Here is a 15572-nt window from a genome sequence, read left to right on the forward strand (position 1 = left end):
CAAGCTGGTCAGCAGGGGCCTCTCACTGTGGATGGCTCAAACAAACCTTTAGACCTCCAAGTTCCCATGCCCAACAGAACAGTGACTTGCATCCCCACCTGCCCCACGATAGGCCTGTCCACCCCTGCACCTCCCTAAGCCCCCGAGCTACGGGACAGTAGCAGAGAGGCTTCCCAAGTGCCTCTGCGCACAGCCCACCGGCAGGAAAGCTTGGGAGCTGCGGGTCGTGCCGCGGGGCACCCTCGCGCCCCCTGCCGCCTGCTGCTCCTGCTGCTATGCCTGCGCCCAGGCTGGAAGTCAGGACACTGCCCCAGCCTCCCTGACTGGCACACCGGTTAGCTGTGTACCCACACGGTAGGGCTGGGAGTCTCGTCCTGGCACATGCTACTAAAGCCCAACCCAAGGCTAGGCAGGGTGAGGACTCCAGGAAAGGGAGCTTCAAACTTCCAAGCTGGCAAACCTCCTCGGAAGCCATTCGATAGTGAGCTGAGCCCAGGAGCAGTGCGGACAGGGGTCCTGGGCAGTGGTGATAAGGGCTCCAAAGGACACGTTCTCTCTAGCTGCTTTTGCCAGTCCCCAGGCTGGTCCCCACTGAGAGGTGTGGGGGCCACCACCTCCACTCCAGCACCTTGAGGGGCAGCTCCTGCTGGGCTAAGCAGCAGCATGACCCTCTTTGGGTCTGACAATGGTGAGTTATGTAAGGCTGGTGATTCCCGAGCTCTCTAGAACATGTGAAGGTGCTTGGGCACAGTGCCAAACTCTTAGTAAGGAGCCAAGACCTCAGCTGACATCAGCCCTGTGCCAAGCTAAGTCCAGCAGGGCAGGGTGATGGCAGACTAGTGGTGGGAATGACCATCCAGAACAGTGTGACACCCCCAAGGGGCTGAGCCCAACCAGTCCACCAAGGACTGTGACAGCAAGCCTTCCCCTTTCAAAACTAGCTGCGGGTCGCCCTGGGCAGAGACCAGCTCGAGACTCTGCCCAGTCCCCTCCACAGGAGCCCCAGGCAGCTCATGCAACTCCTGTGATGTATGGGACCTGAGTCCTGCTCCAGACCTACTCTCAGGAACACCCCTGTGACATTCCCAAGGAGGCTCTGGGGAGGTCACTGGGCCCACTGAAAGAAGTTCCTCCTCCCTATAGGGCACTGACTGACCTCTCAGTCCCAGGGGCTTCCAGGTCACCTGTTTCTCCAGCCAACCCGATAGCAAATATGGCTCCCCTGAGCTTCTGTGAATCTGCACTGTTCTAGCCTGGATGTCTGTCACAGCTCACCCCAAGGGAAGGTCACAGCTGAGACTCTCCTGGCCAGGTGGCTGATGAGCCCCCTGCAAAGCAATGTCAGAACTGAGGGGCTGTAATAGAAACCATATGCCTGACTTCACAGACCGAAAAGTGAAAAGGAGAAAAACATCTTAACAGGACTTACGTTAGTATTTTTAGCCAGGTACGGTAGCACCTACCTACAGTCCCAGTTACTTGCGGAGGGAGGGGGGGCGACTGAGGTAGGAAGATTGCTCCAACCCGAAAGTTTGGAATTGGTCTGGGCAACATAGTCAGAGCCTATCTTTTAGCAAATGTACCTGCACATACTACATGAATAGTGTTACCATACATGTGATTCCTTTTATCTTTTGTTTTTAGACAGGGACTCGTTAGGTAGCCTAGGCTGGTCTGGAACTCACAAGCCTCCTGCCCGAACCTCCTGAGTGCTGGATTACAGGTATACACTAGCATGCCCGACTTCTGGTAAACTCAGGGGCCAGATAATAAATACTTTAAAGGTCAAGAGGCCCAAAGTGAGACTGCTACATGTCTGCAACAATTTTAAAGAGCCTCCCATGGACGCTGAGCACTAAGCTGCTCTCAAGGCCTAAGTGAGGCTCCCAGCCTGCATGTTAAGGCCTGTGCACCTGAGACTACCCTCACTTCTGCCTATTCACAGAACGTCCAGATGACACCAGGAAAGTCCTGCTGAAGCAACCATGCAGGAGGAGACAGGGGCCAAGGGCCTGTCCAACCTAATAGTCGATGGACAGAAGGAGGTCCCCCACATGACCATTACCCTGGGCAAGACAGCAAAATACTCTCGGGGCTTTGATGTCCAGGATGGCCTGGACCTGTGACTGTCAGGAAGGCCAGCCCAGGAGCTGGCAGACCAGATTCAGTGAGGCTTCACTGTGAAGACTCAGGGGCCACACACCACAGCCCCGTGGAGGGACATTAAGACAGAGCAGTACACAGCATCCAAGCGAGAGCCCCACCCACCTCCCGTAGGCAGCTCCCCTGCAGATCTACAGGCACGTCTACCATAGGTTCTGTCAACTACGGGACAGACAGCACGTGGGAGGGGCAGAGGCAAGGATCACCAGGGGTCATGGGTCAACCTGAAGGGCTCAGAGCTCACCGTGACATTTTACACTTAATCTGAGTCACTGCCTTGGTGCCCCGTCTCCTCGTCGTCGCTCTGTTGTGGTGAACAGCAAGTGGTAAGGGGGAGAAGAAGATATGGCTGTCAGCTGAGCCCGAGCAGCACAGGCCCCAGGGAGGACTACCCAGCAGCTCACCCGCAGAGCAAAGTGGTTGGGGGCGGGCTCAGTCACACTACGGTCCTTCACCCGTAGCAGGTACCTGCTCTGCTTGCAGTTTCTGAGCAGGCCAAGAGGCTCCCGGGGAAGACTACTGATCATTATGCTTGGCAGGAGAGCCTTTGCTGGGGCCAGGGGCCAGGGACTGTGACGGAGGTGGGGTCTTGGTCCCAGGGACTGACACCAACCTACTGAGATGGAAGCCAAGAAACCCAGAGGACTTCAGAGTTGCCTTGTGGGTGACGACCCTGGGTGGCACATGGGAGGAGGTGACCCCCGACTCTAGAGGGCTTTCCTCTGGCAACTGCCTTCTCTGAGACAACAGGAGACCCTGAGCTTGGGCCCTCTTGCTGCACTGACGTGGGCTAGACTGTGGTCAGGGCGGCGGGAGGACTTCGTGTTTGAGGCTGGCACTGACCGGCGTTCACACGGGGTAGTCCTCCTAGTGCAGCTAACTCCTCGCTGCCCACATGCCCGACCTGAAACACGAAGAAGCTGTGGCATTGGCTAGAGGACATCAGACACGCAGGGGAGGGGTCCTGCTCACAGAAGGCTAAGTGTGAATGGGATGACAGCTGACCCTAGTGAACGCGAATCTCAAGGAAGTGATCAGAAGAGCTGCCTTGCCTACGGTGTCTCCAAAGCACCGCCCAGATCTAGCACCGTCAGCCTGGTTTCCCATGGCTTCAGCGGATCTGAGCTGCCCCTCTCCTGGGGATCTGCTGCTGCCGCCCCCATTTAGAAGCCATCCTGGTTGCCTCACTTCCAAACAGATATTCTGAGAACTAGGGCGACACTTTCAGCAGTGGGGAAACATGGGGTCAGGCCTGAGGCCTTCTAGTAGTGGAGTGCGTCCTTTTGCAGCCAGGGAGCCATGGAGGGAGATGGGCTCCAGGGAGCTTTGCCATCAAGATCCCAGTGCAGGCAGAAACTGCTTCTGAAAATACAGGGTGTAAGAGCCCCACCATTGCTCAAAGATGGAAAAAAGGATCCCTCCATGAGTTGGCCTAGAGGCGGGGCGCTTGGAACCCAGGCCCAATGGGAAGCTTGTCCCAGGCCTGGGACTGGGGATCTGAGTTCACCTCATCCAGGCCCTAGGGCCCCCACCCTACCATCCTTTGCCTCCAGGCAGAGGGCCCAATTTCCCCTCATCCTCCACAGTAAGCCCACAGAGGCCAAGAACAGGGGCACAGAGGGTCTGGCGGCTGAAATATCAGCTATCAGCAGATATCTGTTACTTCATAGTGGTGGGAACACTGCTGAGAGGCTGGCACAGCCTCCTGGACTCTCTGGGGAACCCTGGCCCTTAGTTCCCAAGCCCTTGCTGCAAAGATCAAGAGAAGACCACAGCAATAGCCCTGGGCAAGGGGCAGCCACCCAGAACCAGCAAGGGTGCTATGGAGCCCCTGGTTCAAATCCAGCCAGCCTAGTCTCCTGCCTCTACTCAGACAGCAGGATGTACGCAATGCCCTGAGCCTAGTGCTAGGGTCACTGTGGGCCTCGGCTCACAGCCTCAGGAGCCCCAGCTCTGCCAAGACTGCCCCCCACCCCCGAAGATCCCAGATCCCTGAAAGCTGGCTCAGGGCTCTACAGCTGCCATGACCTGTCCCCATGCCCCAGGAGCCTTCAGCCCAGGCCAATGCTGGATGCTGCAGGGGTATATGAGCACCAGCCATAAGGGGCCCAGGGGGATACCACCAATGATTGTCACTAGCAGACAGGCCACAGGGGTGTTTTCACCCCTGGCGGCCACCAGCCTCCACAGGAGACACAGAGCTCGGCCCCCTGCAGGAGACCTCCTTTACACACTAAACACAAGGCTAAAGACCAGCTGCATGTGGCTAAGGCAGCTGCTAGCCCCTAGCTCAGGAGGCTGCCCTCTGCTTAGATCCCAAAGCCTCCTCTCACATCTGAAGCTGTCCCCTGTGAACACAGGGTCTCCGGCTTCCCAGAGAAGACAGCCTAGCGGGAGGTCCAGACCAGGGTTTGGTGCTCCACCTGGATGCAGGAGCCTCTGCTCTAACAAGTCGGTGGCTTTATGGGAGGACCTGTAGCCACCAAGGACCCCAAAAGCTGGGAGCTTAATGGGAAGAGCAGGAGACAGTAAGGCAGAAGGAAGAAAGCCTTTCAGAAGCCTGCCCGCACAGCGCTTCCTATGGGACCAGGACCATCTCCCTGGGCTCACCTTGGCTTTTTCGCTGGGCTCACTGGTTGTGCCATATGAAGTATTATGCAGCTCCTTGGAAACCACACACAGGAACTCGGCCTGGTCTTCATTCCCGTAGTTGTACGAGGAGCCGATGCTGACCAGCTTGGGGAAGGGAGATACAGCAGGTTTCCATGCGCTAGTGGGAAGCAAACTCCCAAGAGCCCCGAGAAGTGCTCACCCGCACCCATGTAATTGTGCAACGTGCGGGACAGGCTCACTCTGTGGGCCCAGTGCTTCTGCCTGGAACCCGGGGGACACAGGATGGCTACCCCAGGGGAAGGAGGCACAGGGTGAGGCGGCAGGTGGGAGCTTAGGCCAGAACTCATGCCTAATTGCCACTTGAGGATGTGCTGCCAGCTACCTGGCTTGTTTTCGCTGGCAGCCAGAAATACTCCCAGGGGAAGCGACCTCTGCAGGCTCCCCCTGTGCTTGCTGTGCTGAGGAGGTATGAGGGAAGAAGGGCAGAGGTTGGCAGCTCTGAAAACAGGGTCCAAGATGGCCTCCATACATCGCTGAGAATGACCTTGAACTATGCTCCTCCTGCCCCCACCTGCTGGATGTGCATCATCATGGGCAGTTTTTACTTTTGCCATTTTAAACAGAAAACTCACTGACAGAAAATGACTGCAGCCTCGGCACGGACAACAGCACAGCGCGTGAGCCAAAGGGCAGCTCACAGGGCCAGTGTCTGCACAGCAGGAGTGGGGCCAGGACTACACAAAGCAAGCTGCACCTTCAGCAAGGGAGACAAGGTAGTAGGAAGGGGCAGACCCTAGAAGGTGAGGTGGACATCAGGGGTGCTACCTATGAACCAAGGAGCCGGGGAACCCCCAGACAGGACTCACTCACCACATCTAGCAGAGGCCCTGTACTGCCACAAGGCAGCTCGGCTCTCTCGTCACTAACCCTGGGTGCACTGGCCACTGCAAAGGGACTGGGACCCACCCTCCCTTGATAGCATGTCAACCCACAGACCTAGCCCTGCCTTGGGAAACAGAGTGCCAACATGACTCGGGGTCTTAAGAGTTTCAACAGCATGAACGGGTGGCACGGACATCCCCAGTGACCACAGGAAGGTCAGAGCTGAGGGGAGGAGATGCAGCTGTGAGATGGGTTTGGGCCCACTCAGGGCAGCTGGGGACAAAGTCCTGAAGCCAGGGAAGGGAAGACACTCTCCCGTGCAGCCAGAAGTCCTAAGCCAGCAGAGCGTAAGGTGCTCAGCTCCAAACGAGGTGACCTGCCCATGAATCTGGAACAGGTGACAGCCACTTTTCACCACGCAGCCCCTTACTGGGCTGCACACCAGGGACAATACAGGGGCAGGCTTTGCTGTCACCAGGAGACATATGCTTCTGCTCAGACCTCTGGTGTGATTCTTACAGGGTCTAGACATGAGAGATAAAAAGACTCTCACAGGACCCTGCCGGACCCTGAAGGGGACAGAACACATGTCCCACATGGAGCTGATCAGCAAAGCACTGAGCAGCCCCAAAGAACAGCCAGTATTTAAAAAAAAAAAAAATCACAGGGCTGAAGGAATGGCTTAGTAACCGCTAACTTTAGTCTGCAAAGCTAAAGGACCCAGGTTCAAATCCTCAAGACCCACATAAGCCAGGTACACATGTGTCTGGGGTTCATTTGCAGCAGCTGAAGGCCCTGGCATGGCCCATCCTCTTTCTCTCTTAAATATAACTAAAAATGAAATATAAAAAAAAGTTAAAAGCCGGGCATGGCGGTGCACGCCTTTAATCCCAGCAGTTAGGAGGAAGAGGTAGGAGGATCACCGTGAGTTCAAGGCCACCCTGAGACTACATAGTGAGTTCCAGGTCAGCCTGGACTAGAATAAAACCCTACCTCAAAATAAATAAGTAAATAAATAATAAAAATAAAAAACATCACAATGAAGAGTCGGGGAGGTGGCAGAGAGCCAATAGCTACAGCCTCCACGTAGACTCTGGTGGCCGCTGCACCGGCCCACGGCAGGAATGAGACTGAAGGACCCCAGCTCTTGTAATCAAATTTCTAGATTCACAGGCTGCTACAGAACCCCGACCCAACCTGCTCAAACTTCCAGCCGTCGGACATGGTGGACACCATCTGCGTGAGCTCCTCCTCCTGGCACTGCAGCACACGGTACACGTGCTTCACGGGCATCTGCAAAGACAAGCCCCGTGAGGTCAGGCCCCACCCCAGGCCCCAACTCTAGCAAATGCCCACGTGCCAATGGCACAGATCACGGTGGCCAAAGCAACACTGAACACATCCACACAGCCAACCCATGGCCTGAAGAGGTGCTGGGCAGCTTCCCCGCTCACCTCCAAAACTATTTCTCCTCTCAATTCCAAACTAAAGTGAGCCACGCTCCTGAAATCCTGAGAGCACCTGTGGCTAGATGTGAATATGTAAGACCATCAGTTTCTGTCCCATGCAAGGCCACACACTGTCTCTCAACTGACTGCTGCTCAGGGGAGGACATAACAAGGAGGGCTTCTGCGGCAGGACTGACTTTTTCTCTTCTCACAAAAAGAACTTGGCACATGCAGAGCCTCAGACACAGGCCTCCTGCAGAAGAACTGGCTCCCCACATGGAATCTACCTCCAATCCCTGCCACTCAAAAGGGACTTCACACATAGTTCTGGGCACTTCGGCCCTGAGAAACGTGTCTGCCTCCCAGAGCACAGGACAGATAAGGACCCAGGCTGCTGACAGTCAGTGACACACACCAGTGGCATGTGGGTAAAAGTCACACACTGGCCTTGCCATTACCCAAGTGTTTCGCCGGCTGGCATCGAGTGACACTGACCACCACGTGTCTATAAGGCCCCGCCCTGCAGGGAGGTCTCTCCCTCTCTATGATGCAGACAGAAGACTTAAGACAGTCCACGTCACAGGCTCCGGGTGAAGATGAGACAGAAGGGACACAAGAGGCAAACTGAGAAAACCAGGGAACCTGCCTTTAAGCCCCCACCACTGAACAGTGGAGGAAGAGGTGGGGCAGGCAACGAACATGTTGCTCCCCCAGCCTGGCACTGGGCAGCCATTACGAGGCAGACGGTCAGTGACTATGGGGGGAAGTGCCAAGAAGTGGCACAGTGGCAACACCCATTATGGGGGGGGGGCAGTGAGAGAGTTTCTAAGTCAACCAAGCCAGAGTGCTGCCAGTGTCCAGTTCACAGTGTTCACGTGGAGCGTGACAAGCTGGATGGGGGCTCAGGTGCTCAAGTGCACACAGCGGCTTGGTGGTGACCCCACCAATGCTGAGACCCACTGGTGCCTTCCTGAGAGAAGGTGTAGACACAGCCAATCTCAGACAGCACTAGCTTGATGGGCAACAGAGGGGCTTGCTGACTGTGCCCACGTACCATGGTCCAGGGGAGGATCTATAACAGGCTCACAGCACTGCCCGGAAGACACCCTCCTTCCCAGGACGGCCCAAGTCCTCCGGGTACCTGCACCGATCTCTGGCCTCTGTCACCTCCCAGATCACTGCTGTTCTCCCCCCGCCATGCTGGTCATAGGTCCTCTGCCTAAATGATCACCCACTGGAGGTTTCCTTGCTCCTCATTTCCCTCTTGACCTTCCTTTCCTCTACTCATTACCACACCAAGCCTCCACATGGCTGCCTGTCTCCCCCTAACTGCAGTGGGTCCTATGGAGTGCAACCAGATCCCCCAGGGAGCCTGTGGTGGCCGAGAAAGAAGCTGGAGAACACAGCTGTCTACAGGCCAGGCCTCAGGAGACGCAGGACCTTAGGCACTGTCTTACCTGTGACGTTTTGCTGTCTCGTTCTCTAATTTTGTCCTTTACAAGTTTTATTAGTGAGGTGATATTATAAAATTCTGCTTCCTCCAACACTCCTGAAATAGAAGAAAATAGCTGTGATTTATTTTATTTTATTAGTTATTTATTTATTTGAGAAAGAGGGAGAGAGAGAGGGAGAGGGAGAGAGAGAGAGATAGACAGGGAGAGAGAGAGGGAGAATATGGGCATTCCAGGGCCTCCTGCCACTGCAAACTAACTCCAGATGCATGTGCTCCCTTGTGCATCTAGCTTATGTGGGTCCTGGAGAGTCAAACTGAGATCCTTTGGCTTTGCAGGCAAATGTCTTAACTGCTAAGCCATCTCTCCAGCCCATAGCTGTTATTTTTAACCAGATCAGACCAAATCAAATACTTTGCCTGCCCACATTGAACCTGGGTTGCTAGGCCCTACAGGCAAGTGCCTTAACTGCTGAGCCATTTCTCCAGCCCCTAACATCTTTATCTCAGACCTCCTGCAGTTCCCAGAGGGCTGAAAATGAGGGACAGTGACACTTACTGAACACACTTGTGGCGCTGTCACTGCAGTTGTGAGCCACAGACACTGGAAGATCAGTGGCATTTCCCTCTGTAGCAGAGGCTGCTTATCTTGTGCCACTGGCTCTTCCTGATGGGAAGCCACAGAAGCCAGGACACAGTGAGGAAAGTCAGCCTCCTGTGTGTCCCTGGCAACAAGGAAAATGCAGGAAGAAGAGTGCCAACAGTGATGCAAAGTGTGGCTGGCTCCAAACACAGCTGGAAGGATGTCCCAGGGAACAAGCACAGCCCCAGCCCCAGAGCAGAGAACATTGCCAGATAAGCCCACAGGCAACCCAGATGATATCAGAGTCAAGAGGGGCTGTAGGAGCTCAGAAAAACACACACTGAGGCCCCACATAAAGATGGGAAGACATGGCACAAGCTTCAGGGAGAAGTCCTATAGTCCAGCCCAAAACAACTGGTGCAAGGACCTCCTAGGGTCTTCTTGAAATGAACTTGGATCTCATTTATCTTTTAAAAAATAATTTATCTGGGGCTGCAGAGATGGCTTAACAGTTAAAGTGTCTGCCTGCAAAGCCAAAGGATCCTGGTTTGATTCTCCAGGACCCACATAAGACAGATGCACAAGGGGGCACATGGATCTGGACTTCATTTGCAGTGGCTAGAGGCCCTGGCACATGCATTCTCTTTCTCTCTCTCAAATAAATAAATAAAATATTTTATCTATTTACTTGAGAGAGAAAAAAAAATGGGTGTGCCAGGGCATCCCTCTAGCCCTGCAAATAAGATTTTAAAAAGTAAAATGAGGGCTAGAAAGAGGGCTCAGCAGTTAAGGTGCTTGCTTGCAGAACCTAAGGACCCAGGTTCAAGTCCCAAAGCCAGATGCACAAGGTGGCGCATACGACTGGTATTCATTTGCAGTGGCCAGAGGCCCTGGCAAGCCCATTCTTTCTGTCTCGTAAATAAAAAATAAAATGAAGCTGGGTGTGGTGGTGCACACCTGTAGCAGACAGCTTCAGGTTCACTGATCAGACCAGGCACAGTTATGGAGGAAGTGATTTATTGAAGCTTACAGACCCAGGGGAAGTTCCATAATGGCAGAAGAAGCTGGCCTGCCTTCACAGGCCCAAGCAGAGAGAGAGAAGCACAAGCCTAAAAAGTCAAAAGCCACAGCACACTTCAGGAACTCCAGCTAGGCACACTTTGCATATCTTTAGACTGAAATCTGAAACCCACCACCACACCTTAAGATCACCCAGTGACACTGCCTCCAGCAGGTGGCTACAGATGCAAACTACAAACAAACAACTGAATATATTGGGGGCATCCTATTCTATTCAAACCACCACAAGGCCTTTAATCCCAACACTTGGGAGGCAGAGGTAGGAGGATTGCCATGAGTTCAAGGCCACCCTGAGACTATATAGTGAATGCCAGGTCAGCCTGAGCTAGAGTAAGACCCTACCTCGAAAAACCAAATAATAAAATAAAATATTTGCCAGGTGTGGTGGAGCACACCTTTAATCCCAGCACCTGGGAGGCAGAAGTAGGAGGACCACTGAAAAAAAAAAAAAAGTAAAAAGTATTTTTTTTTGGTGTGGTGACACATGTCTTTAATCCCACACTCAGCAGGCTGAAATAGGAGGATTGCTGTGAGTTCAAGGCCAGCCTAAGACTACACAGTGAATTCCTGATCAGCCTGGGCTAGAGAGAGACCCTACCTCAAAAAAAAACATAAAAAACAACAACAACAACAAAATACACACATACACATATTATTTTTAAACACAGACAGGATGGGCACACCAGGGCCTCTTGCCACTGCAAATGAATTCCAGACACACGTGCCATTTTGCGCACCTGGCTTTACATAGATAGGTATTGGGGAACTGAACCCAAGCCAGGAGACTCTACAAGCAAGCACCTTTAATTGCTGAGTCATCTCCCAGCCCTTCATTTGCTTTTTAAAACTCTATTATCTCAAAAAAAAATAAAATAAAAATAAAAAAATAAAAAACAAAACAAAAAAAAAAAACTCTATTATCTGGGGCTGGCACATGCATCTGTGGTTTATTTGCCGTGGTGAGAAACCCTGGTATACCTACTTTCTCATTCTCTCTCCTCCCTAACTCTTCTTGCAAATACATTTTTTCTAAAATCTATTATTAAACCAAATGATAAACCAAATGACTTAAACCTACCCAGCAAAAATGCCAATCAGTTATGTAAGTAATACTCTGGTCTTTCAAAAACTATGAATACAAGTTTTATGGCTGGCTGTGGATTTTCTGAGGTGAGATCAGGACTCATGGGAAAGCAAGCCTGGTGCTATACATCATGTGCTTGACCAGGCATGAGGGCTGGGAGAGCTCAGGGGACTGCAGACCATGTTCGCCCAGGAACTGACCTTGCGAGTAGGCTAGGACTCGCCCCCCACCCCACCAAGACTCATCACAGTAACGTCCCTTAGACACGGCCTCACGCTTCAGCAGTCATAGTAGCGGTGGGACCTGGGGTGAGCCACCCACACTGTGGCACAAGATGCTTGAAACAGAAGCTGCAAGACAGGCCCTTTAGCAACAGGGCAGCCCTCCTGGCAAGGGCTCCAGTTAAGGGTGCCGGAATCTTCAAGGAACCCACCAGCAACTCCACTTGGTGCCAACTCTCAGCTCAGGTTTCTGTGCCAAAAGGACAACTTACCTTCCTCAGCAAGGTCTTTGTTAATAACCAGCTTTCCATGTCTCAAGTAGTTCAGCACAGGTCCAAAGTAGGTGGGGTCTCTGTCGATTAAATAGGCACCTGTTTCATCCTACAAAAACACACTGTGGTCAGTACTCCACAAGACAGAGGCGCTCTGCAGCCAGACAGCAGGCACCCAGCACTGGCAGCCCAAGTCACCCTGTGCTCGTGTGCCTCACCCCAGGGAACTCTGGTGCATTCTCTGATCCCATCTGGTGTCACTTCAGCCGTCATAAATCACCTCCCTGTGTTTACTGAGCTGAGCAAACCAGGTACAGAGCCCTTTGCTCCCAGCTCCAAAGAACTCAACCTGCCACGCCGTGACCTGGCACACAGGCTTCCTCCATCCAATGCTCTCTTAAGGACTAGTGCACACAACTCAGCTTTCCTTCTTTCCTCCCTTCATATCTACTACTACTACAACTCTTTTTTTTTTTTTTTTTAAGCAAGTTCTTGCTATACAACCCAGGCTGTTCTTGAGCTTGCAGTCTTTCTGCCTCAGCTTTCTGAGAGCTGGAATTACAGGTGTGTTCAACCACACTCTATGGCTCAACTTTAGAACACTAGAAGTTCAAGCCTCAGGAGTCTGCCCTCCTAATCTCCAGGGTGTACTCTGAGAAGAAACTCAAGACTGAGGACCCGGGTGGCAGAGCTGGGTAAGGCCCTTCATCCTCCTGCTGAGCTCCACTGTTGCAGGAGTCTCCTTAAAAATGAATCTTAGAGAAATCACCAGTGAAGACACTCAACAATGGATGCTGCAAGCCTTGTATTTGCCAGCCAGGCCAAATGAGCCAACGGGTGCAATAGTGGCATGTCTGTCATGGTGGAAACCAACTGCCCTCTAATTGGACTGGAGCCCACTCCATGGGAGGGAATACATCCCTGATACTGAAAACTTAAAACAGGGGTAGTTGTGAGCCCTAGGGGTGTAACATCTGCTGTTGTCTGGCTAAATGTATATACTATGCTTATCAAACTGCCCAGTAAGCACTTCTGTTAATGTGCACACCCTTATATTAATGCTACTCTCACTTTTGGTAGAGAATCTTCTCTTTACAGATGGCAGTGACCTTGGGATGACTAAGAAGGTATCACGGTGCTGGAAAGAAGTGACTACAGTGCAATATCTCTATCACACCTTTCAAGGCTCAGGGTCTAATGTGGAAGAGGTGGCGGAAAGAATGTAAGAGCCAAAGGAAGGGTAGGACTCCATACAACATGTTCCCTCCAGACACAAAATGGCCTGGATATCCATGGCCTCACACTGCCTGACACTACCTACACAGGACCATCATAAGAGGAGGAAAAGAGCATGACATCAAACTTAAGAGAGACTGATTGAGATGGGGAGGGGTATGATGGAGAATGGAGTTTCAAAGGGGGAAGTGGAGGAAGGAGGGTATTACCATGGGTTTTTTTTTTTTTTGTTTGTTTTTTCAATGTAGGGTCTCACTCCAGCCCAGGCTGACCTGGAATTCACTATGGAGTCTCAGGGTGGCCTTGAACTTAGCGCAATCCTCCTACCTCTGCCTCCCGAGTGCTGGGATTAAAGGTATGCACCACCATGCCCAGCCCATGGGTTTATTTTTTATCATGGGGTATTTTTTATAATCATGGAAGTTGTTAATAAAATTTTGGAAGAAAAAAAAGGAAAAAAATGAATCTTAGGTAAAATGAATCTTAGGTCAGCAGCACAGCAAAGTAACCACACAATCGGCTAAGTCACCCTGCTAAACCACAAGGGCTTTCCCAGCAAATATAACCACTAAGGGAGCCCTCACCTCACGGTCAGCAGCTGGTAGAACTCAAGCCATTTATAGGATGGCCTGCATAGCAGCGGTCCTCCTGCACTCAGCCTGCTTGGCTTCTCTATGGGCAGTGGGCCAGACTGCAAGTGGCTAGCCAAGGCTCCCTGGAGGGCTGAGGCCTCTCATCTGCCAGTGTAGCTATGGAGGAAATATATAGCTCCCTGAGACATGGGCGTGCACGGCCCTGAGTGACATGCCACACCACATATCCTTTCTGGAAGCAGGGGAGCAGGATGAGAGGCACAGGCCTAACTAGAACCAGAGGGCACAATGTTAGGACCACCAAAGGAAGGTACACAGTGATGCTACAAGGCCATCCTCCGGGAGGGTGGGCCACTGTCTTCCTTTGGCACCCTGCCTCAGGCCTGCCACAAACTGGTTGCACATGATTTGGAGGCCACCAAGTCCAACAGGGCTTGGGTGCTAAAGGGACTTTCTGACATAGGCTCCATCCGCTCAGGGAAGATGGTGAGCACCATGCCTTTGCTGAGGTAAGGTCATTGCCTAAGCTTTTCTATTAGCAAATCCCCGGCCTAGTGCCTGGGCAAGATGGTAACTCCAAACCATCAACAGAGCTCACATGCTTCCCTGACCAGACCCAGCTCTCTCGAGGCTCCCCATGGCACGCGTCAAGAGAACACAATACTTCACAATACTTGCCGCGTGGTAAAGCAGCTGGCCAGCCCAGGCCCAGAAGACAGAATCCGGGATCTGTGTGTGAGGCAGGGACTGGGTGGGGGTAAACACTGTCCTGACCCACTTCAGTTTGGGTGTCCATGGGCAGCAGAGCACACAGAGGGGAGATGCTTCAGCCACAAAGCAGCGTGCCTTGACAGAGGCCTTTTTCGTTCATGAACAACCATTACTATAATTTCAAGGGTCCCTTTCCAATGTCCATGAGCATACAGTGTAAAGATCTGCTGGACCAAAGCGAGACCCGAGCTTGGTGGATGATGACAAACCACCAGAGCTGGGAGGCCCGGGAGGACGCAGGAGCCACAACCAGTGCAGCCCAGCGCTTCTCCCTGCTGCGGTCCTTGCTCCACTCCACAGCAGTGTCTCAACCCAAGACCTCACTTGGCAATATAGGGACCTAACTGCCCAAGGCCGCCTGATCCTATGACTTCTTTTACTTTATTTTTATTGATGAGAGAATGAATGAATGAATGTGAATGAATGATTATGGGTACGCCAGGACCTCTAGCTGCTATAGACAAGTTCCAGACACATGTACCACCACGTGCAGGATCTGGCTTATGTGGGTTCTGGGGAAGTCAAACCTAGGTCCTTAGGCTTCTCATACAAGTGCCTTAACCGGTAAGCCATCTCTCCAGCCCTTTTTTAAAAAAATATTTTATTTTTATTTATTATTTGACAGAGAAGAAAAAAAGAGGCAGATACAGAAAATGGACATGCCAGGGCCTCCAGCTGCTGCAGATGAACTCAATGCACGTACCGCAGCACCTTGTGCATCTGGCTTATGTGAGTCATGGGGACTTGAACTTGGGTCCTTTGGCTTTGCAGACAAGCACCTTAACCAAGCCATCCCTCCAGCCCTCTTCTTGTTTTATTTATTTATTTTTTGGTTTTTGAAGGTAGGGTCTCACTCTGGCTCAGGCTGACCTGAAATTCACTACGTAGTCTCAGGGTGGCCTTGAACTCACAACGGTCCTCCTACCTCTGCCTCCTGAGTGCTGAGATTGAAGGTGTGCGCCACCATGCCCGTCCTAATTTTTTTTTTAATTTTATTTATTTATTTGAAAGAGCAAAGGAGAAAGAGACAGAGAGAATGGGCATGCCAGGGCCTCCACCCACTGCAAATGAACTCCAGACACATGTACCACCTTGTGCATCTGGCTTACATGGGTCCTGAGGAATCAAACTGATGTCCTTTGGCTTTGCAGGCAAACGCCTTAACCGCTAAGCCAT

The 15572-nt window shown here is 52.3% G+C and overlaps 1 protein-coding gene across 1 annotated transcript in view; it reads right to left on the reverse strand.

The window, feature by feature from the left end:
* Positions 1-15572, reverse strand: part of Kctd5 (potassium channel tetramerization domain containing 5) — a 28695-nt gene that overhangs the window by 1868 nt on the left and 11255 nt on the right. Inside the window, exons 2-5 of the mRNA XM_004652202.2 lie at positions 11797-11905; positions 8564-8655; positions 6856-6951; positions 4774-4899 (exon numbers count right to left, since the gene is read on the reverse strand). Coding sequence (XP_004652259.1) covers positions 4774-4899; positions 6856-6951; positions 8564-8655; positions 11797-11905 — 423 coding nt within the window. The remainder of the gene's footprint in view (positions 1-4773; positions 4900-6855; positions 6952-8563; positions 8656-11796; positions 11906-15572) is intronic.

This window comes from Jaculus jaculus, chromosome 11 (assembly GCF_020740685.1).
Source record: "Jaculus jaculus isolate mJacJac1 chromosome 11, mJacJac1.mat.Y.cur, whole genome shotgun sequence".
NCBI classification, from domain to species: Eukaryota; Metazoa; Chordata; class Mammalia; order Rodentia; family Dipodidae; genus Jaculus; species Jaculus jaculus.